General features: G+C 40.3%; 1 protein-coding gene and 1 pseudogene across 3 annotated transcripts; both read right to left on the bottom strand.

Annotated features, from left to right (window-relative positions):
• Positions 1–623: 623 nt before the first annotated feature.
• NPAT (nuclear protein, coactivator of histone transcription) lies at positions 624–27,074 on the bottom strand. Of its 3 annotated transcripts, none has more exons than XM_071554731.1 (18): positions 26,935–27,074; positions 22,454–22,572; positions 20,155–20,215; positions 18,618–18,690; positions 18,094–18,137; positions 16,840–17,070; positions 16,243–16,327; positions 15,021–15,150; positions 14,426–14,517; positions 14,255–14,342; positions 12,479–12,575; positions 11,897–12,028; positions 9,426–11,111; positions 7,386–7,501; positions 7,191–7,299; positions 6,362–6,419; positions 3,178–4,339; positions 624–1,937 (listed from the first exon to the last, which is right to left on the bottom strand). In XM_071554731.1, exons 1-18 carry the CDS (start codon positions 26,969–26,971, stop codon positions 1,860–1,862), a joined length of 4,398 nt encoding a protein of 1,465 aa, XP_071410832.1. In that variant the 5' UTR covers positions 26,972–27,074; the 3' UTR covers positions 624–1,859. The 3 variants fall into 3 exon arrangements, with proteins under 3 accessions (XP_071410832.1, XP_071410841.1, XP_071410849.1); XM_071554740.1 differs by having other exon boundaries at positions 16,243–16,324; XM_071554748.1 differs by lacking the exons at positions 16,243–16,327; positions 16,840–17,070; positions 18,094–18,137; ... (2 more) ...; positions 22,454–22,572; positions 26,935–27,074 and having other exon boundaries at positions 15,032–15,077.
• LOC139680987 (uncharacterized) lies at positions 24,315–26,440 on the bottom strand (annotated as a pseudogene).
• Positions 27,075–27,090: the final 16 nt, after the last annotated feature.

Raw genomic sequence — 27,090 nt, 5'->3', positions numbered from 1 at the left:
TACTATTTATGTTATTTTATTTTACCCACTATTACTTTTTTCATGAAAAAGAATTAATCAAAGGTGAGTTTTGTACTGTTGTGTACCTTGAACCCAGCTCAGGGTCAAATTTGTATTTTAAGTTTAACAGGAACTAATGTCCACCCATGAATTGTCCTAACATTTTTCTCCATAGATAGGTGGGACACGTGTTTTTTCTGGGAAGGAATGCAGTTGTAGAGGTAGCAAATGAACAGTGGGCTTTAAATGCTACAGTCTAAGAAAACTAACCTGTTCTCCCAAAAGTTATTTGCTGTATGACAGAAGCTTGGAACTGAAGACCTCTTCTTAAATGTGAACTGATAATTTACATCTAGATCCTATGAACTGAAAAGGAAACACTGTGGTGCAGTGGCTATCCCATGGAAGAGCTACATTAGGTCTCGGATAAACAGCAAATTATTTTAAAATATCACCTATCACCTGTCAATACTATTAAGCATTTTATGCTTATGACAATTGCCCTGAGAACTTTGGTGTTCAACACTCAACTCTTTGTCTTCAAAAATGACTGATCAACATGACTTTTTTATACAACATCTGCAAAGCTGCTTCATGGACCGAAAAACATGCAAGACACAGAATTTTTTACTCAAACAAAAATATTTATTCAAGCTGTAAATGCTATGCAGTATTTAGTTATTGGATGGGTTTAATATAAACATCTACTGCATAATATTGGTTCCTTAGGAATCCTTGTATTCTATCTGAAACATTGCCCTGTTGCTGTACAGAACGCTTAGAAGAAAACTTGCATTTTTTAAGACCTCAGCAATTTGAGAACAAATCAAAAAATACCAGTAGAGAAAATTCTGCAGTTTTGGAGCAACCCATGCTAGTTCCTAGTAAAATGCAGGCCGAGATTCCCCTGCACCCTCCTCTTGAAGAGAGTTTGTGTAATAGCTATGACAACCTCTACATTAAAACAAAAATCAGATGCAAATTTTTCCATGTCTGGCTAAAAACCTAAGAGACAGATAGTAACAAACTTCTCAGCAGTATAAATGATAGGTAAAAGAATTAATTGACTTTTGCAAAAGAACACACTGCTGTCTGCTATGGCTCCAGTTCATTCATACCTGGGAGTGACCCCACACAAAAATACATTGTTTGAAAATAGCTTTTGCATACAAAACATGCAAAATATGCAGCAAATACTGTAAACAGATGAGGCCTATCCAAATTAAAGTTTTTGCCTGAATGACTGGCTGGGAAAAGCTTCATTAGATGAGAAGTGCTTTTTGACATTTTATTTGCCTTGTGTTTAGCTACTGGTATTTTCATTAACTCATTCAAAGCCTTACAACATGGGTTTGACAGTTGTGAGAGAAGAGTGTGTTAGTACAAGCCAGTTAGATCTGAAGATTAAGTCCTACTAGGCTTCAACAAGACAATGGGAAGTGGCCAAGGTAGCTGCCCACGTCTTAGAATGGTGAATGATAAAGCACCACCTTCAAATTCACCACCTTTTCACAGACTGACTGAGCAGGTCAGATGGGTAAGTAGAGAAAGCAGCAGAACATAGATAATGTGGTGTAACAGGAAATGTACAACCTTTCTTACATTTCATTTACACAAATTTACAATTTTGCAAATTAAATGGCTCTATAGTTATGCAAGTGCTTTTTCAAAAATAAACATATACCAACTCAAAGATATTTACACAGCAACCTGCTTCAAAAACAGCACGACTTTGCTATAAAGTGAAACGTCAGTGCACTCAAAGTGCAACTTGGCCTTTAGAGTTAAATCTCCTCCTCTGCAAAATCTCAGCATCGCTCCATCGAGCTTCAGACGGTCCCTGTTCAACTTCCTTTTGTTCATTCATCATAATGCAAAGACAACAGGAACTTGTCCACATCCATTCCCACTGGAAAAGAATTTGGTAGCTTCTTTTTCTGTAGGGTAAGAGAGTAACAGCTGTGTTAAATAGTAAGAACACAGGGGTACTGATGAGCCTGTAAGCATTCCTTTCTTCCTCATCCTTCCACCTCCCTTGTGGGCGAGGCTGCACAAAGCTCAGCCCTAACGCAGACACTGCAGTGCTCCTGCCCTGACACGCACCAGGTGCCCACAGAACAGGCACAGCACAGGAGTGGCTGAGCTCGGCTTCAGCAGGAGCCCACATGGACCGAGCCTGGCACAGCCCCTTGGCCCCAGGCACAGTGCGAGAAATGCTGCATTTCTCAGTCACAATATTTCAGGAATATGCTGGAACTAAATATGGGGAATTACAAAGTTAGACTGTGTCTCTTTTTTGTTTATCTACATCCATCACCTTTTTGTGTCTCACATTTTTGCTATTTTCCCTTAAGTCCCCAAGTCAAAGGCACAGTGCTGCACACTACAGAGACTGGGAATACACAAAGCAGGAATTACTATTTGTAGTGATTAATGAGGCTGCAAGAACAGCCTAACTTCTAGTAAGGCCTACTTTGAGTTTGGCTTAGTTCCTACATTCCACCTAGAAACTTAGTTTGAAGTTAGAATTTAGAAACACATTCATACTTTGGAAGAAATAATGTAATTTCCATAGGTATGTACTTAAGAGAGACAGTAGGAGTTACTCGTGTGAAGATTAATCTTAAGAAAACTTAATTCAGAGTAGGCTTAAGAGGCAAACTTAGAAAAACTGAAAAATATCAATAGGATGTCAGGGATTTGCACTAGCATCTCTGAACCATTCCATTACAAATAACGTATGTATGGCCAGATGTGGCGAACGCAGATTTGGGCAGGGCTCTCCCCACGTGGGTGTGCCCTTCCAGCCTGCGCAGTGGATTTTTTAGGTCAGGCACAGCGTGCGCAGAACTGGCCCCACCGTTTCAGTCCTGAGGTCCATTTGCCACGGCCGAGCGAGCTTGGACAGTGACAGGGAAGTCCTCGGGACTGTCACAGCAGCCGGTACTAACCGGGGCTGACCCTGCTGAGCATCCGAGATGGGATGGGATGGGATGGCAGGGAAGCATTGAACTGCCAGGGGACGGTCCCACTGAGACTGGAACTCAGGTCCTTGGGATTCAGAGTCCAGAGTGCTCTCTATTACACTATGGGACTGCCCTATTACAAATAATATATTCATAAGTACATATTGAATACATATTTAAAATTTTAAAAAAGTAAATGCTTGCAACTTGCCTTTATTTTCTTCTTTTTTGCTGGTGTTGGAGAGCTTTGAAGGTCTTTTCTATTTGCAGAACGAGAATTTCTCTCACCCTCATTCAAGTCCTCTAGTTTCCTTTTCTTTACTGTGCTCCTTAGAGCCCTGAACTGGTGTGTGTTGTCCTTCAGGGGGGTTGCAGTGCTAGTCCTGGCGATGGCTGCCCGTGACAAGATCATGAGCGTGTGGGCAGCCATACTGACGCTGTTCTCGCTCCCTGTCTCGCTGGCAGGGCTGCAGGCAGGCAGGTCTGGGGTGGCAGGGGGCACCATGATCCTGGGCGTCGTGCTGTCCTCGTTGAAGCGCCGGCAGGTTGGTGTGCGCACACTGTCTGTAGTATCGTCCGTGTGCCTGTCCCCAACTCCAGATGGCGTACGGGGCACTGGCAATTCTCCATTTTCAACTGTTTTACCAGTTGGGCTTTGCCATTGAATGTCTTGCAACATTTCCACACACTGTTTGCTGAATGGACTCGACAGGCAAATGCCTTGGTTGGAAACTTTAGCTGGTTCTCGCTTCAGCTCCTTAGAGGACAAAGAAACGGACCCTGAAGATTTGCTATTTCCAGTCCCATTCGACAGTGCCCCCTGCTTTTTGTTCGGCTCCTGCACCAAAGCAACTGTCTTCTCACTCCATAAGCCAACACTCTGTTGGCCATTTGAGAGTTTGGCAGCGTCCTGGTTCTTCTGCTTTTCATCAGTATCCCTTCGTAATTCGTTTTCCTTATTTGCTGTAGTCTTGTGGAAGGGATCCAATGCAAGTCCTGCAGTCGCCACCTTCCGCTCGGGCTGCGGCTCCTTTGCAGATGTGCTTCTGTTGCTACCAATTTCTGGCTTGCAGAGAATTCTGGGCAACGTTTTATCTTTCTCTCTCTTTGTCAGCTGTGCCTTAGCAGAGGAGGAGGCAGAGTCAACAGCAAATAAAGTATTTTCATTCCTTTCTTTTTGGGATGAACTCTTAGTAGTCTGAATTTGGGTGTTTCCTCCTGGAGTGGGTAGCAGGTTATCAAAGCAAAGCACTCTCCTGTGACTCTCACTTTGTCTTGAATTTGAGCCTGTGCTTTCTACTGGTGCAACCGGTAAGTTCTCCTCCACTTTCTTTCCTAATTCTGCACTGGTAGGCTTGTCCCAATTTCCAGTCCTGAAAATGAGATGAAAACACTTCATCAACACACCCATTCTTACTAGGCAAGTTCATTTCACCTGGCTGGAAATCCTCATCTGACCCTCAAAACACCTGTTTAAAGCTCTCTCCATTTTTAATATAAGTATTTTATCAACAGGCAAAGACAAGAGCAAGGGTAACAATTGCAGAAATCTCAGAGGTATTGACAGAAAGGTATGAAAACAGAGTATGTATAAAGAACAATTAGGCAGACTGGGCCTCTTCAGTCTGGAAAGTGAGAGATGACTGCAGTGAAACGCAACACAGCTCTGTGAAAAAAGCCCTCAAAAAGGAAACTATTTGCTGTATCTTCCAGTCAGAAAACAAGGGGCATCGAGTAAAACAGGTTCAAAACACAACAAGGAGGTCTGGACACTGCATGTAACTAAGCCTGGGAACTTTTTTACCTTGAGATATTTGTAGACGTTGGTAGTTTCCTTCACTTCAAAAACAAACTGAGCACATTCATGACAGGACAGTCCATCTCAGAATACTACTTAAGGTTCTGGAAGTCCTTGGAGCTGACATTGTTAAGTGGCTTCCAGAATATTCTGGGCAGTGTCATCATGCGTGTGCCTTGTACTCTCCCCTATGTATTTGCTGTGGGTGATGGGACACAGAGCAAGATAAAAACTTTTAACAGGCATCTGGACAACAATATCCAAATTCCCTGAGGCTTGGTCTCCACCTGATAACCAGCCTGATTCAAGTGAAAAAGCCAGCACTGCAGTACCAATGTCGAAAGAAAAATGATTCTGCTGTCAGCTCATAACACTGTTGTGTCTGTGCCCTCTGCCTGGCTTATGCTACATTTCTGGGAGAAGCTTCTGCATCACTCATCTATGCTAGGGAGACTCTCCCCATGCAGAAAAGCCTTAGGACTCCTAAGATGAAAAGTCAAATCAATTTTGGGATGCCATCTTTGGTGCCTTTGGGATGGTAAAGAAGGTATGGATGGTAGCAGTTTGTTTTATTTCCATGAAATTTGAGATGAGACAGAGGGTGGAGAGTAGAAATGCAAAATTAGATCTCTTTACAAGGAACAGTTTGCTGTCTTTGTTATGCAAAATATATGTCTGCAGATCAATTAAAGTTAATGGAAACTTGAATTATCAAAGTGATAGTATCCAAAACCTTTCTTCTGTCGCCTTTTAAAAATAACTGCTTTTTGCATGCATATGTGCAGTGCCCCTTGGTGTATGGTTGGGGTTTTTTAATAAGTTGACTTTACTGTCCCTGTTTTCATCCACTTTTCCAACATTTTAACTGAGTTCTGCATAGGCAGATTTTTTTCACCTTTAATACTTAAATAGAATTTCTTATCCCCTCCTACACACTTTTGCTCAGTGCAGCATCCTTTTGTTTCTGAAGTCCATTAATGATAATGAGAGTTACTACTGAAGCCTCGCTTTCTTCTCTCCCTTGCCCAACAGAAAACTGGTACCTACCCCAATTAGCAACTATGTTCAATACAACATTAGTATGCTGTTGTCCTTGCCATCTTTGCTCTGAATTTTCACTTTTTAAATGAAGCAAGCACTATTTTAATCCACAGAGCTCAAAGACAAATGCAGAACCCAATCTAATAAACTGTATGGGATTTGGGTCAGAGGACACTGAAGGCAATGAGGCTGCACTACAAAACCATGGGTTACTACTCATCTGAAAAGCAAAAACAAAGGTTTGAGTCATTTAAGTCTCTCAGTAAATGTAACAGGCAATTTCTCCTGTCTTAGACTCCACTCAAACAATTTTTATTCACCACTTCAGACAGGAGAAAATAAACACAAAGACATACAAAATTAATATAGGAAAGTAACAAGAAAATCCCAGCACAGGCTGCACCAGTACCAGCACACAACTATCAATGTAGACAGGCAGGAGGAAAAGGGGTACTGCTTATGCCACTGTTAAGAAAAGCTGCTCTCTTGACCAACACTGAACGAAGAAATTCAAGGCAGAAAAAAGAAACTAGTTTCAAAACTTAGCACTACTGACCTCTGTGTTCGAGAATTTGTATGGTTCAAAGGCTCAGCCACACTTGGAACCAGTTTTCCTGGAACAACAGATGAAGTATTAATGAACTCAGTATTCCAAGTAAATAATTTCACAGTTAGTACAATGACATTTCACCTGACAGACAACCAGTAAAGAAAGACCCAGCAACAAAACTCTGCCATTTTTTTGTAACTTTAAAGTCTACAGATTAGTAGATTAGCAAAGATCACCAACTAAGTATAGACAAGAAGCCTGCTGTCTACACTTAGATAATACAGAGGCCTGGCAAGACAAAAATGACTATGCTACACTTAAAAATGCACAGTGGGCATTTCCAAATAGAAGGGAAATAACACAGGGAACTCTCATTTATCCACTAGCAAAACAGAATGCAAACTAACTCTACAATCCTAGCTTTTATCTTAATTTGAAATTTCATTCAAATTTCATTTATAAAATAAATGTTTAGAACTGTTGACTCTTCTAATATCTTGTTACCATGTGGCTTGGTTTCAGTGGCATCAGTAAACTGTACTTAAAACCAAAAAGATGAAATATGAAGAACTTTTAAAACTGCGTGATAGTCTTGAGGCATTAAAATTTGGAAACAAGCTTGATCCCAATCTAGAATTATGTTATATACTGGAAGTTCTTTGTAAACTGAGCAAATTCAATCACTAACTGCAAGTACAGGCCTCTCTCAAAGCCATCCCAGAAGCTGCCTGGCAGAGAAGCAGTGATATTTATAGAACTTTATTACTTAGAACTAACATGTCTTTAGAGTCCTCCCACTTTTCTTCTGACCTTCTCAAGAATGGAAGGTGGGTACCTGTATTAGTCTTGTTTCTCGCCCCAGGAACCTTCTGTGACTTGGGAGGGATGGGAAGCTTTGGGACACTTCCATTGCACACTGGATTAGCCACAGGCATATGCAGAACCTTGAAAGAATCAAAACATTCTAATTAAAATTTACCAAAAGACTGCTTATCACTTCTTCAGAAAACCTTTACTTGTGATGTGCTACCTGGCAGGCAGGTGCTGAGAATGTGTTTCCGTTTTGTCCTACTACTGAGAGAGGTATCATTCCCACCATTCCTTGCAAAACTGGTTGCACTGGAGATGCAATTATAATGGCAGAACCTAAAAAAAAATATAAGTGTTAAAGTTGTGCAGAAACTAAAAATACTTCAGTGAACAGAAAAGCTTCAAGACAGAACTCCTTAAATTATGTATGGCCAAACCTGCAGCAAGAAAAGGTCTGGCTTTTTACAAAAACTTTGCTGTCCTTGCTATACAGCACCACTACACACCAGGGTAACTATCAGTGTTACTTTTAGTTTATACTGAACTGTTTTGTTAAACCCTGTAGTCCTTTTTAAGAAATAGTTCAAAATTAAGCTTAAATTATGATGAACCTATCCTAAGGCTTAAACTTTGAATCAAAGTAATGTATAAAACCCAGTAAAAGTGATATCAAACAGCTCATTTGGCTGCCAGACACAGGAATTGTAAGACAGCAAAGCTATCACAGCACATTAATTGAAAAGTGGAAGACAATCTTCAAAAGTGAGGGAAAGTATTTGTTTATCTGAAAACACAATGGTGGTAATAACTGCATAAAGAAATCTTTATGACAGAAAAGGCTGGTGGTCTAAGACCTTGCACATCCTGCTGCACTGGCCTCTGACCACAATGAAATGACTACACACAGAAATTCAAGGATAACAAATTTTCAGTTTTGGAAAAAAAATGGACATGGGTTGACTACAGCTGTAACCGTAAGGAGGCGGGTTTTTGGACCTGAGAGACGACTTCACAGAAGTTAGCAGCAACAGGCTCCTTTATTCATCCGCACACACACTTAAATACCTCTTTAGGACTGTAACCTTCCGCAGGTGCTTGACACTTTGGCACTCATTACTGGCTAACAATGTTGTTTATATTACAAAGCCCTTCATAATTGGCTGACCATGAACATCTGCTGAGAAGGTCAGCAGCAGCCATTTCTGATCTCATTAATTAGTTCTTAAGGCTACAGCACTTATTTACATAGGCAGTTCAGCATATGGCTTGCTTTCTAGGTGAAATACTATATAAAATTCCAACATACAGCTGATTTATAGTTGGGTTTAACATTTTAAAAAGCACTCAAAACTTTTATTGCTGTAGTAATAGAAATGTTTCTATCAGGAGATTTTATATTATGGAAAGAAATAATGTTATATTTATGTAAATGTACTTCTGATGTAGACATAGTTTTTGAAAAACAAAACAAAACCAAGGAGTTAATTTGGGAAGGACTAGCTACATATACCCAGTTACCTAAAGTAAGTATGGGCACCTATAACAAAGCATTCCATTCATAACAGGAATCTTATTAAAACAAAAACCTGTTTTATTTAGCCAAAACAATGGAATCCTTTCTCAGGTAAACCAAAATGTATGTATGGCCAAACTTCACGAACGAAGATTTGGGCAGGGCTCTCCCCAGGTGGGGGTGTGCCCTTCCAGCCTGCACAGTGGATTTTTTAGGTGAGGCACAGCGTGCACAGAACTGGCCCCACCGTTTCAGTCCTGAGGTCCATTTGCACGGCCGAGCGAGCTTGGACAGTGACAGTGAAGTCCTCAGGACTGTCACAGCACCCGGTACTAACCGGGGCTGACCCTGCTGAGCATCTGAGATGTGACAGGATGGGATGGCAGGGAGGCATTGAACTGCCCGGTACAGTCTCCACTGAGACTCGAACTCACGACCTTGTGACCAGAGTCCGGAGGGCTCACCAAAATACACTTTCTAAATTTATCCCTGCTTGAAGTATGTAATTTAATGTTCTGAAATGTGAGGCTTTTTTTTCAAAGCAGCCTGGTCAATGACTTTTGGTAGTTTTATTTCATTTTAGTAGCAACTAATACACTAAAAAAATAGGTAACTCCTGGATAGTTTCAAGGGGAAGATACATGAGTTTAACAATTGTTTACTATTAATGCACTGAAAAAAAAAAACAACCACCAAACACACTGTATAAACACCCCATTTTCAGTAATTTTCTAATAATAACATTACCCTGTGAGAGGTTTGGGGACACAGTCTGGTTTGCTGGAAATGTATTGTTGGATCTAGGAGGAGTCCGTAACTGTTGTACAGCTGGAGCTTGGGAAGCAAGTGGCATCGAATTGCCAGGCAATACAACCACATTGGATGGTGTTACAGCTGTACCCAAAGTTGCTGAATCAGTCATACACGTGGCTATAAAAAGGTTACTTGAATTCCCAAAAGCTGAGCTTGTTGCTGGCATCAACTGTATAAGGCCTCCTTCACTGGAAAGATGAGTTGAACCTGCAACTGGAAAACCAGCGCAGTCTTCATTCGGAGTGTTAATGGACGTGACCACAGGATCCTTATGTCTAAGCATAAGCAGATTCTGCTCTGCCACAACTGAATCCACTTTTTCTGTGTCTTCTGAACATTTGGACAGGCTTGCAGTTTTAGTTGGGGATTTGGCTGGAGATGACAGTATTATGGTAGGCAAATTTTCTCCTGTGATGCTGGAAACAGCATTATTTAACTCTGTGTCTGATGAAATAAAGGGATCATCGCTGATGATGATCTTAAGGGACATTATATTAGAAGGATCAACATCCATTGGTTGACTGCTAGAAGATACATTGCTTATACTTTTGGCCTCAGTACCTGACTCATCTGTTGAAGACGCAGTTTCTGGGAGGGGAGAGTGGCCTATTTCAGAGGTACTAAGATTATTTTCAGTGGATACTATAGGAATTTCTGAACATGCATTATCACCGGAAGACAAATATAAATTATCAGCATCTACTTTTGTAGAAGAGGAAGGTTCTTGCATTTCCCCTTGTGTACCCTCTGAATTTGACAGTCCTGAAGGGAGGTTAAAATCTTTCTTACAAAGTTTATCAAGCGTATGCTGATCATTTGAATAAGTTTTGTTAGAAGTATCAACAACTTCCAGCTGCAACTCTGCTTTGTCAAGATCTGAAATTTCCACTGCAGATCTTGCAGCACAATCTGACTGCGTGCTCTGGTCCTGATGGCTGGAGTGGTGACCAGAGTCCTCCTGTAAAACACCAGGCAAGGCAGCTGTATCATTTGTTACAGTCTGTTCCTTTCCTGCATCTGCTGATGGGCTAGAAATGGATGGATTGTTCTTCCTCAGTGGTCCACTGTGGCCAGGGCTCCCAGCAGAAGGGCTTCCAGACAGTGTTTTTTCAGACAGTGATGTATCTGGCGATAACTGACATTTACTTGGAGAATTAGTTTTGTTTTCCGTGGCTGTAGTATCCTCTGCCAAGGAAATCAGAGAAATCTGTGGACTACCGGAATGAACATATTCTAAGTTAGGACTACTTTGAGAACTGTGACTTGGTGGGCCTTTTTCAATTTCCATAGCACTCTCAGTTTCAGATATTAATGCAGATGACTCTTTTGTAGCATAGGCATCTGCACAGTGTTCATTACATTTGCCATCAGAACTCTGTGTCTTGTCAGGTTCAGTCAAGCCAGGCACAGACTCAAAAGCAATTTCAAGCTCTCCAATATGTTCAGGGGTAATGGTTGGAAGTACTTCAGTCTGTTTCCTTGGTCTACAATTTTCATGCAGCTGTTCATTGGATGTATTTTTCTTAGCCATATCATCATCATTAACGCTGGTCTTCAAGGCACATGATGCTTCTCCTAACTGAAAACCTTTACAGGTTAACGATTCTCTGGAATTATCACCTATAAAACAGAGAATAAACTAATTCCATATTAGAACAGATGAGCCATTTACAGAATTTTAGAAACAACTTAGCAGTTCAATGGAAAACTGTTTCACGTGAAACTAAGTGGGAATAATGGTACTCATCCTTACTTCCAAGTTGAGTGGAAAATATATAAAACATACAGTTACAGACACTTGATAATCTGGAAAATCAGTTTGTACATTAACAATTAAAAGTGCACATGTAACATGCAAACAGCTCAGGTCACTAAACCAATTTCCAGAAGCACAATAACCATCTCATGATAAAGACCTCTTGGCTCTATTTCTCATATACTTTCACTCAGTAACTGTGACTGATGGACTATCGTTAAGAATGGTTGACAGACTAAACATATCTATTGTCCTGAGCAGGACTGTTTTTGTGTATTAGCCGATACATTACAGAATAAAGATAAAAGATTAATATGGTTAGATGTAAAATATTACTTTTATGTGTTCCACAATGACTACTGCAAAGCATCTCTGTTTCAAATGAGAGATTTGCCAGTAGTCTGGTTGCATTTAGGAGTTTACCAAGTACAACTTTTACGCACACTGATGGGACTACTGTTATATTTAACACACTGAAACTTTCCAATGACCAGGTGTATCTGTAGGTTCATGCAATGTAAAATTCAGATTGGGTATTACCAGTCTAAAAAAGAAATATTTTGAAATACACAAATTGCCTGAAAGTATTTTCATAATGAAGAGTGAACACATTAGAAGAAATCTCAAAGGAAAAAAAAAACAAACCTACATCTGCTACTTTCTTCTGTTCCTAAAGAACTTTCAAATGTTTCCAGGCTATCCTCACCCACCAGGATTTCATTTTCTACTCCACTCCGGCCAGAAATACCAGCAGGTAAGTTCTTGTTTACCTTGCTCTTTCCTATTTTCAAAATAAAGCAGGAAGAACAGTTATTTAAACATGTAATTTTACACACAAATGTGATTATTACATTTTAAATTAACTACAGCATAAAAATCATCTTACAGTTAGTGTGAGAACATCCCTGATCAGACAAACAGAAAAATTTTACAACAGTAAATAAGTATAAACTGTTACCCTTCAGACCAGCAGAGTCGAAAATAAGAGCAATAATATAATCACTGTGCCAGCACAAACCCAGAATTTCAGACACAGGAAAATTATATACTTTATAGTCATGTATAAATGTATCTAAGAAACTAATTCTAAACTGAGGGACACTGATATCCACACAGTCCATTTCTCTTGCAAAAGAGGCCTCCTGAATTATTTTGCTTTCTCATGCAATACTTGGGGAAACTCATAATTTATGATGCTTTACAGTTACAGTATGAGTGTAGTGTACCCTACCATAATCAAACCAGTCAAAGAGAGCCTGAAAAGCTGGATCTGATTCTGTCTGTTCTAGAATGTCCTGAATAGCCTCTTCTGACATATGAATTTCACCCTGAGAAAAGACAAGATATACAGAACTGTTAGACAATTACTTCCATAACTTAAAAACAAAACCAGACAAGAATAGTTTTCTTCTCAGATTGTTTTTAGTTCTATTGCTTCTGCTCAGCAGAGAAACATAAAGATTGATGCTGGGAACATTTCTGCCAAAAATTGTGTCTGTTAAAAGTATTAGTGATTTAAGTTTAAGCAATAAGCTTCCCCAAACCCCAAATGTCTCTGTCAGACATTACACCCTGCACATACATATTGGAGTTTTCTCCACATAATGACCAGCACTGACCAACAGGAAGGACTAAATCTCGGGCTACACTGGAAGCTTATGCAGATACTAGGGATGCTGTCAGCCTGTGTGAGCCAACCACTGGTAAAAAAAAAGCCCCAAATTAACCCTAATTGCTTGGGTTTGAATTTATCTAGAAGCCAACATTAGGCAAAGGGAAGTTTCATTTCATTTCCCCATTACATGTTCTATAATGCAACTTCCAACTACTCTTCTGTGGGAGGCAGTTGAAAAGCACAGCTAAATGGGACAGTGCTCCAAGGCTTCCATTTCAAGCTGACATGTTTGGTAGTGGCCCAGAAACGAGTGGGGGACTCAGTACATACTGAAGCATTTCAACACAAGGTTTCTCCTGAGATCCTCTAAGCACTCTACAACCTTCGATATAGTGGTCATAAGGATGGATATCCCATGTGATATGCTTGATTATCTTGTCGCAGGTACTCTAAACCAAGAAGCTGCTTTGATTTAGTTCTGCTCAGGAAAATGGAATACAGCTTTTCAGCTTTGTATTTTGACAACAGTTGGCCTAAAGCCACCAAGTGACAGAAGAATAGCTTTAGAAACCGGACATCTCTACTTCATGAACAGGCAACTGCCTCTACTCTCCTGCCCTTTTCATGAGGGCTGTGAAGACTGTAATTTCTCTCAGTAAGAGTTCTTTTTAATTCTTTGATTGCCAGCTTGAGGCTTGTAGGAGGATGAAGAAGAACACTGTAATTATGTTTTGGTTTCAGGAGCAGAACATACATTTCCTCCAAAAGCAAGAAGATACAAAATTTGAAGAAAAAGCATTATTGTGTAGGCTCCAAAAACAACTTCTCTTGGTATACTAGATGACACATGCTTATCTTAGAGCAAATCAGAAAATCAGATCAGATCAAACATGTCTGGAGACTGCAAGGTATTTTAAATTCCTTTTTCTTCCATAAGGCTATTGATTAGATCCCCAGTCGGAAGCTGGTAATTACTGGTACCAAAGATTCAGCAACAAGCAGGCAGCTGGTGACTGTGGGACAGAGCACTTAAATCCAGTTTGAGTGTAATGTTAGCACCTAATGCTGCCAGAAGCAATCCCACTCCCTTGGCTTTGGACCCTGCTGAATGCTTATGCTGCCTTGTATGGGCACTGGGAATGAAATGTGGCATAATCATCTTCTGCAGAATACTAGTCCTGTCAGCTCAGCTCCTCGAACCTGCCCAGCACCACAGAACAAGGTAAGGGCTCATGCCTATGCAAGGGAAGCTGTGGAGCCATCAGGTAGGCTTAGCTGTGCTGGCAAACAGAAATAAAAAGATATCAGACAGAGGTTCAGCATAGTTCCCATAACTGATCATTCTCACATGCCTGGTCTTAAAAAAATGTGAACAGGGCAATCTACACCCACCTGTAGTCCAAGGATTTCATCAATTGAAGTCTCCTGCTCTGTGGGACCACTGTCTGCCTGTTTAGGGGCCTGAGCAACACTGCCATCACTGGAACACATTAGAAATTAGGTCAGAACTCATAAATAAATCAAGTAAGAATACATATGAAGAAAAGAGGCTCCTTTACTTACCTGCCCAGGATTTTGTTAATGTTTTCAGCGAGCTTTTCCTGAAGAGATTTGTTGCTCAAAATTTTTTCTCTGGCATTTTCAATAACCAGTTGCTGGAAAATAGTTTTAAAGTGGTCAGGTTTCTATTTTTATCATCACTAGAAGAGGAGCATGAATTTCCAACTTAGTGGTAAAAAAGAATTAAAAAAATCAATTTAAACAGAGAAGAATGTTATAACAGAGAGAAAGCCAGTTTGTGACTGCATGATATTGCAATGAAAATCATCCCAAAACATTCCTGTACTTCCACTCTCCTAAAATACACGAAGGCTTATTGTGCCTTCTGGTTTCCGTTCTCTAAAAAATTACTGTATTCCAACAGCCAATAGGTATCTTAGCAAAGCAAACAAAAAATCAAGAAAAAACAAAACTCTGCACAGCCATGCCAACCATATGAGATTAGTACGCAGAAGAGCCAGTTCAAAACCAAGCCAATACATTTATCTTCTAAAGGTAATTTCTATAATACTCAAGATGAACATGTAAGAGACTAGTTCTCTTCCGTCTGAATTTTCAGTTTCTTAAATGTAAATACCTTCCATAAGTATATACTCACTGGGAAGTTACCATCAATTAATTCTTCAAGGGGCTCACTTTCTTTTTCTGTTACTACTTCAGAGTCTTGAGAACCTCTACTTGCTGCCAGAGGTACAGACGTTCCAACACTTTTCCTCTTCTGAGAGTCACTGAAACATTGAAGCAGATTTATGATGTATTTTATGAGAACATTGCAAACAATAGACCTAAAGGTCAGTAAATAAAGTGTTTCTCTTCCTTCTTAGCAAACAAAAGATTTTAATCACCAGAAAATGAACTGCATACAGAAAATACAATAAAAACTGATACTTGTTTCATTACATAATATTTGTCTATTGTGTCCAAATTCACAGAAGTTACAAACAAATATACAGACTGTGGGAAAACAGCACAATGGCGAACTGAATTCCATGCCCACTACATGTTACCTGAAGTGGTGGTACAGGTCCTAATTAACTGGCACTCAGAAAAAAAGATTTGGGCATTACCACTGAAAACAAAGACCTCTCAAAGAGCAGCTGTTCTCAAAGAAGAAACCAAATGTTAGGCTGCTTAAGAATTTAGATGATGAATAGGAAATGTAATATTTTAATATGAGAACACAGTGTAGGCTCTTCTGAAAACACCAATCAGCAGTGGCACTAAAATCACTTGTACACAAAATGTCATGCAGAAATAGAAAGGGCTTGGAAAAGGTATAAATTAGGAAGGATCTGGAAAAACAGTAAGCAAAACCACTGATAGGGATTCAGTCAGGGCCAAAGACAAAAAATGGAACACAAAGAGACCAATCAACTCATTAAAAAAGGCCATTAGAATGAAATGAAAAAATGCAAAACTAGTATAGTAACAGATTTTCACACCACTTCTAGAGCAAATATGATTCTTTTTGTAAGCAAAATTTACTGAAGCAAATAGTTTTGCAAAGTAAAATGCACATTTTAATCAATACTAAGAATTTTCATAATTGAAAAGGATATTTTTGAGGGAATACTAAGCCTCAGCTTCAAGATTATTTGCCTATGTCTAACAATGGAATAATGTCAAGAATGACTCTATACAATAACCACAAGTAGCCTCCTATCACTCTAATGTCAAGCTCTTTGAATTTCCTTTCCTTCATGAAACATCATACACTGGCCACACTCAGTGGCTCCTAAATGTGAAACACACCACCATTTAAGAAAATTTACACTACAGGTTAGGACAGTGTGCAATTTCTAAACCACACTCATACTTACCTTTTTCGCCTCCCTGGAGAAAGCAAGTTGGAATGAAGCTTTCGTTCTTGTGATGTTGGAACTTGAATGTGTATGAAACCTCCTGCTTTATAAAGGGAAAAATAACAATAAAAATTAAAATCATGATGCCAGTACCTTTCCCAGTGACATTGTTTAAGCCCTACAGAAATCTACACATTACTCACTACGTTTCAATCAATTCTTGGGAATTCATACAAAATGATTTGGTACTACCATGAAAATGAGAACCATTCGCTTTAAACAGATCCCGAAAGAAATAACCACTTGACGTGGATCATCCCTATCTGACAAAAGAAGTGTTTTGGGTGAGGCTGAGAATACAGCACAGAATTATCCCAAATTAATGCACTTCTGATCTCCGAACTCACATTAGCAAGGAAGTATGCAAGGGCCGTTTCTCTTTTGGGCACACCTATTATTTTAATCTCTTGAACCAGTCTGGAGAGCTACGGCAACAAAGCATGAACTTTCTGAAACTTTTTGGTGGAAGATGATTAGCCCTGGTTTTAGAAAACTTCTGTCCACAGCCACAGATTTTTCAAAAAAACCCAATGTGTAGGAAAGTGCGCAACTTACTGTTGATCTTGTTCTCTTGAGTTTGTGACTGGCTCACAAACACTGTATTCAGTCTTGTCTGTGGCGTGCCTTGATTTACTGCTGGCCTGTGAATTACTTGAGGGGGTAACACAGCAGAGGAATTCTGTGGCCCTGACTGATGGGCTACTGACAACAACCCTGAGTTTGCAGAAGCTGACTGCTGAAGCATTCTCTGTATTTTCATTTCTACAATTCCACTTCTTGTTCGTACTGCAAGTAAAGACAAGATGAAAATATGATAAAGGAATTTAAAAGGGTTGCTGACATTTCAAGATCTAATTAAGGGTCATGCTTCAATAACTAAATTATGAACAGTAAGCAACACCAACCTTTGTCTTATGTGTTACAAGTTTGAGACAAAATAATTCAAGTACAGTCAACTTACACTGACACTGTAACTATGTTGTAGCCCTGCTTAAATATTTACAGCAGTAAATCCCACCAAAATGAGATTTTATTACATAACGTATCATGCATATAATTGACCTTAACTGAAATAAAACCAATGTAAAAAAACCAATGTAAATGTGCACTTATTTATTAGACTAAATCAAACAAATTGAAACAAAAGAACACCACAATCTCAGACCCAAGAACAATCACCCTATATATTTCACATTCTCTTTTCCTGTACAGGTTACTTAGAATAAATACTACAGAGAGAAAAATCTATTTTTAAGTAAAGTAACTTTTCCTTGTTGAGAGTTGTCAGCTTTTGCAAAGAAAGAAACAATTCTAGATAGAACAAGCATATTTTCATATTTTGATTAGATATATGTTTGTATGCATAAGAAGTGACTCAAGACTAATATGTTTTTATATTCCACTTCTACAGACCTCAAATTGCATCATAACTAGACAGGTTGTATTTTCAGTTCCTCTGTGAACCACAAATTAGGTCAACAGCTGCAAGACTGAAGCAGCAGTTTTTAAACCTTTTAACAACATAAACTTTTAAAAAGTTTTCAGCAGAGGAAATGCTACATATAGAATTTAAGTCTCTTGCAAAAAGCACAGCTTTTCCTATTTTCCTTTCCTGATCATTACAGTAATCCACAGAGTACACTGAAGACAATGGACATGCTGAAAAAACACTGCAGAAGACATTTGACAAGATTTTAAAAGTAAGGATGCATTACTGATTGCTGCAGCAGTTCCCCATTTTTTGTCAAAACAGATAATTTTAACAAAAAACCTACTGATCGATCCCATGGAATTGAGTCAGTTACTTACCCCTTTGATTAGCAGAAAATCTGAAATCTGAACTCTGCAAGCTCCTAAAAAATAAAGCAAGTGACATAAATTAATGGAGTACAGTGCATACACTCAGCTACATAGTGTAATAGTACCCATCACGGGGTTAATGTCTGCTCTGGTTCCAACTACACATTTCCTTCAATCAACTGATTGCTATTTTTATTGCTTCGTACAGTGGTCACAGTTCCTTTGAATGAAGCTTACTGTTGTATTTTTGATCAAGTAACCACAAAGGTATCAGACTCTAAATGAGTCACAGTGTAATGTTTTATTATGGGAAGGCCACATGCTTATACTAATGCCCTCCTTATCTGCTAGTCCCACCTTAAAATCCTGAAATGTCTACTCAGCAGTCAGTGCCCACATACACATCTTTTTCACCGTCTCCCAAAGGCCACAGAGAGGCAAATCACTCTCATACAACGGTAAGGGGAGTTGGTCAACATAGGGACTTGCTCTTACAGTGAAATTCTACTTTCTTGATTCCAAAACTGTATTACCTGATCTGAGAAAGTGTATAGTCTAATTTTTTCCACAGAGATGACATCATTGCTGGAAGTTCATTTGTTGTTTCTAAAACAAACCACAAAAAAAAAATTAGTTGCCTGAAACTGATACCTGTTGAGAGAAAAGTACAATCACAAGTAAAATAATTATTATTGTTTCAGACATCATCTAATTTTACGTGTCTAGTTGTCTTCTTAATATTCTATGCATTAGAGAGCCCTAACTCCTAAGTTAAGAACTTAGATTGGTATGTTCTCAGTTTTAGAAGTCAAGATGAAACTGAGGGAAATACACTAATGATTACAATTCTCAATGGAATTTGCACATGGTGTTGACTCCTTAGCAAACACACGTTAATCTAACCCAACTGAGTTCTGGAAGTTGTATTCATATTCCCAAGTCCTGCTGTGCCTTTGAAAATTGTAACCTGGCAGACAGGCCTTTAAAAGTAATGGTTTATTTTATGATGTTACCCAAACAGATAAAAACATTTGGTCTTTCTGAAGAATGGAGCATTGTAAGTATAAATGAAGAGATGTAAGCAAGCAGTTCAATTTCTTAAGTTTTTCAAGGTGCCAAGTGTAAAGTATTTTGAAGGAAGCATGTTTATGTCTTAGTTACCATTTCTATCAAACCTAGTGTGAAAGGAAAAAATTGCTCAGAAATGTTCATGATATTCCAAACTGCAAGTCTTAGAATGAAGCACCACTAAAATCTGCATATAACATGTATCAAAAACCTGTAAGACTAGGCAACATTCAGAAGCCCAATAACTGCCTTTTAAAAATAGCAAATGCTCTAGCGCTCTCTGCAATATTAATAAAAAATATTAACTAATTTTGAAATTATTTGAATTAGTTTTAAAAACAACACAAGAAGTATTTCACCCCATGGACTCCTAATTCTTTAGTAAAATCATAGAATATCTCAGATTGGAAGGGGTCCATAAGGATCATTGAGTCCAATTACTTGCTCCTCACAGGAGTAGCTAAAACTAAAGCATGTGACTAAAAGCATTGTCCAGACACTCTGAACTCTGACAGGCTCAGTGCCGTGACCACTTCCCTGGGTAGCCTGTTCTAGTGGTTGATCACCCTCTCAGTGAAGAACCTTTTCCTAATATTCAATCTGAACTTCCCCTGATACAGCTTCATTCCATTTCCTCATGTTGTATCACTCATCACCAGAGAGAGACCAGCACCCCCCCTTGCCTATTTACAGTATAAACAACAAATAGTATAAATTTTCCAAGCATAAGCATTTTCCAAGCATTTTGCACACTTCATTCCATCTTTGTGCTTTATTACATTGGAAGTTCTGCTCAAATTTGAAGCTGAAATATATGCTGGCATATGCAAAGTAAGATCATCAAATACTTTTGCTCACTAGATGCTGATCTAAGTGGCTGCTGGCTGGGTAATACAGCAATCTTCAACTCATAGTGTAGATGGAGACCATACACCTCTTCCTCAAGGAGTTCACAAGAGATACATAAGAAAAATAAAACACCACCTCATTCTGAAGGCTTACCTTTTGTTTTCATGGCTACATATTCATTAAGAATAGTTGTCAAGTTTTTTCCACACAGCGACTGGAAAAAAAAAGTACTGATCTTAGAATCTTTACTAATAACTTATACTTCATTTGCTGTATCACATTATACCTTAGAAGACGATGCTGTGCTGACCCTCAACACAAGGAACTGTACTTCAAGCTGCTGTGCCGAGTTGTCTCAAACCAGGTAGAGAGTAATCAATGAAACAAAATGCTGTTATGTACACAAAATCTGAAGTGTTCCATCTCAATGCGCAACACAGGTATAGCCTCCACTCACCTTTCATAGAATCATAGAATTGAGTGGGTTGGAAAAGACCACCGAGATCATCAAGTCCAACCCTTGGTCCAACTCCAGTCCATTTACCAGATCATGGCACTCAGTGCCACATCCAATCTCAGTTTAAAAACCTCCAGGGACGGGGAATCCACCACCTCTCTGGGCAGCCCATTCCAATGCCTGATTACTCTCTCTGGAAAGAATGTTTTTCTGATATCCAACTTAAATTTCCCCTGGCAGAGCTTAAGCCTGTGCCCCCTTGTCCTATTGCTGAGTGCCTGGGAGAAGAGACCAGCCCCCACCTGGCTAGAACTGCCCTTCAGGTAGTTCTAGACAGTGATGAGGTCACCTCTGAGCTTCCTCTTCTCCAGGCTAAACACCCCCAGATCCCTCAGCCTCTCCCCATAGGGCTTGTGCTCCAGTCCCTTCACCAGCCTTGTTGCCCTTCTCTGGACCCGCTCCAGCCCCTCAATATCTTTCCTTTGATATTATGAAATAAAAACATAAAAGCAGGATGAGGAATAGCTGTTACAGAGTAACAAGTATCTATCACGCTGGAATGCAACATGCATTAAGATGCAAAGGTGAAAAGAACCTCTGCCTAAAGTAAAATTTTTAACAGTCAGACAAAAAATTAGGTTTCATATCATGTTTACTTGTCCTGTTATTTTAGGTGAAACAAGGAGAACTAAGATTTTATGGTTACCACTATCATTTGCTGTACTTTCCTGTCTTGTTTGCTAGTGGGAACTCCATAAGTTGTGACATTCATAGCCCTTTATTGCAAGTGTTTGAGCTGCAGTGAGAATTTTGTCCTGGACACTGTAATATAATCACTTTTCTGTGAGTAATAGGAAAACTGTTTCTACTGAGATGACGGTAATTAAAAGCTTTAAGAATCCAGATAATCTACTCATATTTGGGTTTTTTAATTTTTGCTGGCCACAGCTTGGTTCTCAATTCCCTACCTCCACAGTACAGATGACTAAACACCTGTAAATGAAGTAAGTTCAATGGTTTGTTTTGAATAGGTGCATCAAGAAGGTGGACCCTGGATCTCAGTAAAGACTTCCATAAATTTTGAATACTGTGGACAAAATCCCAGACTATGAAATTAATTGATGTATTAGAAGAATGAAGCAGAAAGCACAAAGATGACACACATATAAAATTAAAAGGTTGATACAGAGCAACATCTAAACCCTGTAATTTGCATATTATACTAAAAATCCATTTTGAATATGTTAAAAATGCAAACTATCTAATCATGGTCTATGCACATCTCTACATATGCAGTTACTATTTATGGGCACCACAAGTTCCATCTTTCAGCTCAGACAAAGCAATTACACTGAACAAAGAAGAAGCTGAACACAGTTTTTGTGAACAAAATTTGGTAGGCTTAGATAACTGAGGTATCTTACTTAAATATTTAATATATACCTCAGATGGAACGTTATTGGCTTCTGTGTCAAGAATAGGAAATTGATCTCCAGTAAGTTACAAGAGCAGCCCTGAAATCGGTAAAACCCTTGTGACCACACCGTTCTGTGAATCAGCTCAAAGCTGTAGGCAGAGTAACCATAATATGCTGAAACCACTATGCATATTTCATGCTTAAATGTTTCTTAGTAAGATCAAACCTTAGAAACCAAATAACTGTTAATATCACAGGATGAAAAAACCCAACCAACCAAACCAAACCAAAACAAACAAAAAACTAAAAGAAAATAAAAACAAAACACACCCTCCCCCCCAAAAAAACACCAAAAAACCAAACAAAAAACAACACAGAAAGAAAAAACCCAACCAAAGAAAACAAAACAAAAAACCACCAAACCAAAAAACCAAACTACGCACAAAAAGCAGAGGGGATGACCTAACCAAACATTTTAAGCAGCATTTGAGAATTAATTTTTACACTGAGAAATCTCCAGTATTCTCTTCCATGGATGTAAGACAATACAACTTTTTGCTTTGAACATACAAACTCACCAGCAAGCAGGCTGGAATAAACCCATCTTCTGTACAGTGCTCTGCATATTCTTTCAAATCTGAGCTTTCCAAAATAAACTGATGGCAGGTAGCTTGAAGATTTTCCTGTTGTAAATACCCTGCAACAAATCAGATGGAAAATCTTGCTATTTTGTTCATTACTTCTGCTCAATAGGTATCAAATCTGCACACAGTGTTGAAATAATCAGGAAAAAATTTGTATGTTACAAAAGGAAAGTGAAGTTATTTTGATAGAATATATATCTTACAAGATATTTCTTTAATAGTTAAAACCTGAAAGACCAAAAAATATATATTGGAATTATACTTGTATTTATGAACTATTCAAGACTGGAAGTGAGGCAATATGAAAAAATCTGGACCAATCTTTAGGACAGACAAAGAAACAAAAGTCCTTGGCTCAGAAGGCTGACAAACTAACTCTAACATGGGCTGAACCACTTAATTTGATACTTAAATGGAGATGTACAAAATTTTGTTAATAAAATGTATCCCTATGTAACAGTAACTGTGCACATTCCCATTGCAAAATAGGCAAAACCTGTGCAGCTGTTGCAAGAGAGTATAAGAATTATTAAAAAAATTTGCACTGTACAAAAATTAACAACAGAAAAAGATTTTTTTCTCCTACTTACAGTAATTTTCATTTAGGATAGAAGTACTGGCTGCAACTTGTGCCCTCTACACACCCTAAGACTCAGAAAATAAACAGGAAACACAGTAAAAAAGTTTATTTTCCTAAAATTCCATTCCTCATCAAATATGTTCTGCTTTAATCATACTCTTCAACCCTGCTTTAATCTTCAAACACCTTAAACACTAAAAGATAGAAATAGACCAATCTGAATGAAGGATTCTAGAGCAAAGAACCATGGAAGAGTCTCTTCTTTCTTGCTTATAGCAGAACTGAACATGCAATGTTTTAAAGACAGGGTAAAACATGTGCCTACTTATACACAATGTATAATATACCTGGGGTGGTCCCGTGGTGTAATGGTGAGCACTTCGGACTCTGGATCACAAGGTCATGAGTTCGAGTCTCAGTGGGACCGTCCCCTGGCAGTTCAATGCCTCCCTGCCATCCCATCCCATCACATCACTTCTCAGATGCTCAGCAGGGTCAGCCCCGGTTAGTACCTGGGGCTGTGAGTCCCCGAGGACTTCACTGTCACTGTCCAAGCTTGCTCAGCCCTGGCAGATGGACCTCGGGACTTAAAGGGTGGGGCCAGTTCTGCGCACGCTGTGCCTGACCTAAAAAATCCACTGTGCAGGCTGGAAGGGCACACCCAGGTGGGGAGAGCCCTGCCCAAATCTGCATTCACGAAGTTTGGCCATACACATAATATATCTATACATTAGCACATCTGTTTCAACGGACCCCCAAAATGGTCCACCTCAGTTCAGAAATGCCTATGGAAAAATGTGGCCTCTAAGTGTGCATGCAGACAAATACCTTCCAACAGATCTGAGTACAGCTGAAGAAAACAGACCTTATTTCAGACACACAAGCCCTTGTTCACGTCTTCAACAAGTAGGCAAACTTCAAAGTTAAACACAGTTTGGGAACAACCACCAGGATCTTAATCACAAAGTATAAGCTGGCCTATCGGACGAAAAATATTAGGGGTACCTGTAGAAAGGGCTGTCCTATTTCGTTTTTCAAACACATTTTCTAGAAAAATCTCAAGCCACAAATTGCTGGAAGCTGAAACTGCCTTTTGGAGAAACATGATTATATCCCAGTCACAGAATCATAGAATCATAGAATTGAGTGGGTTGGAAAAGACCTCCGAGATCAAGTCCAACCCTTGCTCCAACTCCAGTCCATTTACCAGATCATGGCACTCAGTGCCACATCCAATCTCAGTTTAGAAACCTCCAGGGATGGTGAATCCACCACCTCTCTGGGCAGCCCATTCCAATGCCTGATTACTCTCTCTGGAAAGAATGTTTTTCTGATCTCCAACTTAAATTTCCCCTGGCAGAGCTTAAGCCCGTGCCCCCTTGTCCTATTGCTGAGTGCCTGGGAGAAGAGACCAACCTCCACCTGGCTAGAACTGCCCGTCAGGTAGTTCTAGACAGTGATGAGGTCACCTCTGAGCCTCCTCTTCTCCAGGCTAAACAACCCCAGCTCCCTCAGCCTCTCCCCATAGGACTTGTGCTCCAGTCCCTTCACCAGCCTTGCTGCTCTTCTCTGGACCTGCTCCAGCACCTCAATATCTTTCCTGAACTGAGGGCCCCAGAACTGAACACAATACTCAAGGTGTGGCCTCACCAGCACAGAGTACAGGGGAAGGATCACTGCCCTGGTCCTGCTGGCCACACTATTTTTGATAGTCATTCCTATCCACTGTTGACCAGGCTGGAAGATGGGCTATAAGGCTGGAAGATGGGCTATAAGGCTAGGCAGAGCTGTGATCTCTGCTGGTACAGCTGCTCTTACAATCAAACTCATCTCTTTCTCGAACCCACTTCTACAGTATTGCAAGTGATGACTGAATGGTTGTGCACAGGCACGCTGTGCACATACATCAATTTCCTGCTAAATAAGGCATTCCACAGTTTAAAAATGCCTGAACCAAGATCTCCTGTGCAACTGATCTGAGCTGCTTGTGCTCGCACTGTATAAGGACATAGAGTACATAATCCCTAATGTTGCCAAAACCAAACTAAAGGCACAAAAGGTACATTTAGACATTATTCAGTGGTATTTTCTACCTTAAGAAATGTCTAATTCATAGTACACATGCATTCTATCAATTAGGAAAAGATAAATGTTCTTGTGCATTTTCCAATGCATCAGCTCAGCTTATCAGTGTAGTTTTGTTTCTTAGAATTATAGAATAATAGAATCAGTTGGGTTGGAAGAGACCTCCAAGATCATCAAGTCCAACCCTTAATCCAACCCCACTTTGATTACTAGATCATGGCACTCAGTGCCATGTCCAGTCTCACCCTAAAAACCTCCAGGGTCGGAGAATCCACCACCTCCCTGGGCAGGCCATTCCAATGCCTGACCAGTCTCTCTGTAAAGAATTTCTTCTTGATATCCAACCTTAACCTCCCCCAGCAGAGCTTAAGCCCGTGCCCTCTTGTCCTACTGTTCGTTGCCTGAGAGAATAAACCGAAAGAATAAACCTTAAACCAATATTCACCAACCTTCACAGCACCAGAAAGATTTATCTAGATGGGGGGGAAAAAAGAAAGGATGGAAGAAGAGCTGCACTGGGATGCCTGTTTATCTGCCCAAATTCAGAGATGCCTCACAGAAGAGGAATCCCTACTAGAAAACAGAAGTAGTTACAAGGAATATCCTGTTCTACAACCTTAGGTTGCTCAGAGCTTTTCTAGACATGATGCATGCTCCATGCCAGACACAACAGACGAGACAGTCTGATGGATCATCCTCAGCACACATGATGTTGCCAAGATTGCGTGCTACATCTGCATCTCTCTGGGAGGCACAAGAAATAAGCATTCTACATGGAAATCTCTAACTTAATCAGTTACAGAAAAATATAATGAGAGATCTCTGCAGAATTATTTCAAATTTTTTTTTACAATGCGTTGTTTCTAAAAATCCTCTGCTACTTCACGATAAACATTGTGTCTCTTCCTAGCCCTGTTTCTCATGACCGTAACAAGAAACATTTCAGATAGCCTTTAAAAATAAATTGTGCTGTGAGAACAACAAAGGAAAGATTCAGCCTTAATGGTTTGGATTCAAAAACATTGTGGACAACTGAAAACTGAATCCCACACAGCAAGCTGCCAGGAAATCTCAGCAACCTGTGCCAACAGGTACTTATGTGTGGGACTGAAATATGTGGGTCATATTTCTGCTTACCATGCATTTGTTCTTACCTTTGGCAGCATACAAATAATCCAGAGCGTAAAGTTATTTTAAGAATCCACTGCTGCCAGTGTCCTGAACATACTTCGGCTGTGCTTTCCACAGGCTCCCATCACGCCTGGGCTCTCAGTGCAGACTCACAGGTGACCGAAACAGGGCGGGAAAGAAAAACTACCTGACTCTTTTAAGGCATCCTCCTCCTCCTCTGGTATTTCAGGTCACCCTTGAATTTCTCCTGTAATCAGGTGCTGTTTAAACGCCGCCCACCAGCCCAGTGTGCAGGTGGGCACGGGAGACCACCACGTTTCCTTGGGGTCGTGAAGAACCCGAGTCGCAGGCAGGGCCTGGTGGGTCCCCCGAGTCCTCCGGGACGGACCTGCCTCCGCTTCCCTGCAGAGCCGGGGCCGGAGGGCGGCAGTGGCCAGCCCCGGGCCCGCCGAGCCCAGACCTGCCCCGGCAGCGACAATCCCGGCCCGGGGGCACCAAGCTCCGCGCCCGAGGGTCAAGGGCGAAGCCGCCTCTGTGTCCCGCCGCGCCCCGACAATGCCCGGCAGAACCGTCCCGGGACTCCGCGCCCTGCCCGCCCTCCCCGGCCCGGCTCACTCACCCAGCACCAGCCGGGCCACGTCGGACGGCAGCAGCATGGCCCGCGGCGGCACGGCCAGTCGGGCGGGGGCTGCTCCCGGAGCGCTGGCGGCTGCCCCGCCACACAGGCGAAGGCGCGGAAACTCCGCCAGCAGCGCCGCGCCCGGCCCCTTCCCTT

This window comes from Pithys albifrons, chromosome 1, assembly GCF_047495875.1.
Source record: "Pithys albifrons albifrons isolate INPA30051 chromosome 1, PitAlb_v1, whole genome shotgun sequence".
Lineage (NCBI taxonomy): Eukaryota > Metazoa > Chordata > Aves > Passeriformes > Thamnophilidae > Pithys > Pithys albifrons.
This window is presented reverse-complemented; position numbering and strand designations above follow the sequence as displayed.

Excerpts from the sequence above, each read along its gene's own strand:
- NPAT (XM_071554731.1), bottom strand. The coding sequence starts at position 26,971 with ATGCTGCTGCCGTCCGACGTGGCCCGGCTGGTGCTGG. Across the intron at positions 14,343-14,425 it reads ATTAACAAAATCCTGGGCAG|TGATGGCAGTGTTGCTCAGG; the intron begins GTAAGTAAAGGA and ends AATGTGTTCCAG. Across the intron at positions 1,938-3,177 it reads CAAAAAAGAAGAAAATAAAG|AAAAAGAAGCTACCAAATTC; the intron begins GCAAGTTGCAAG and ends CTTACCCTACAG.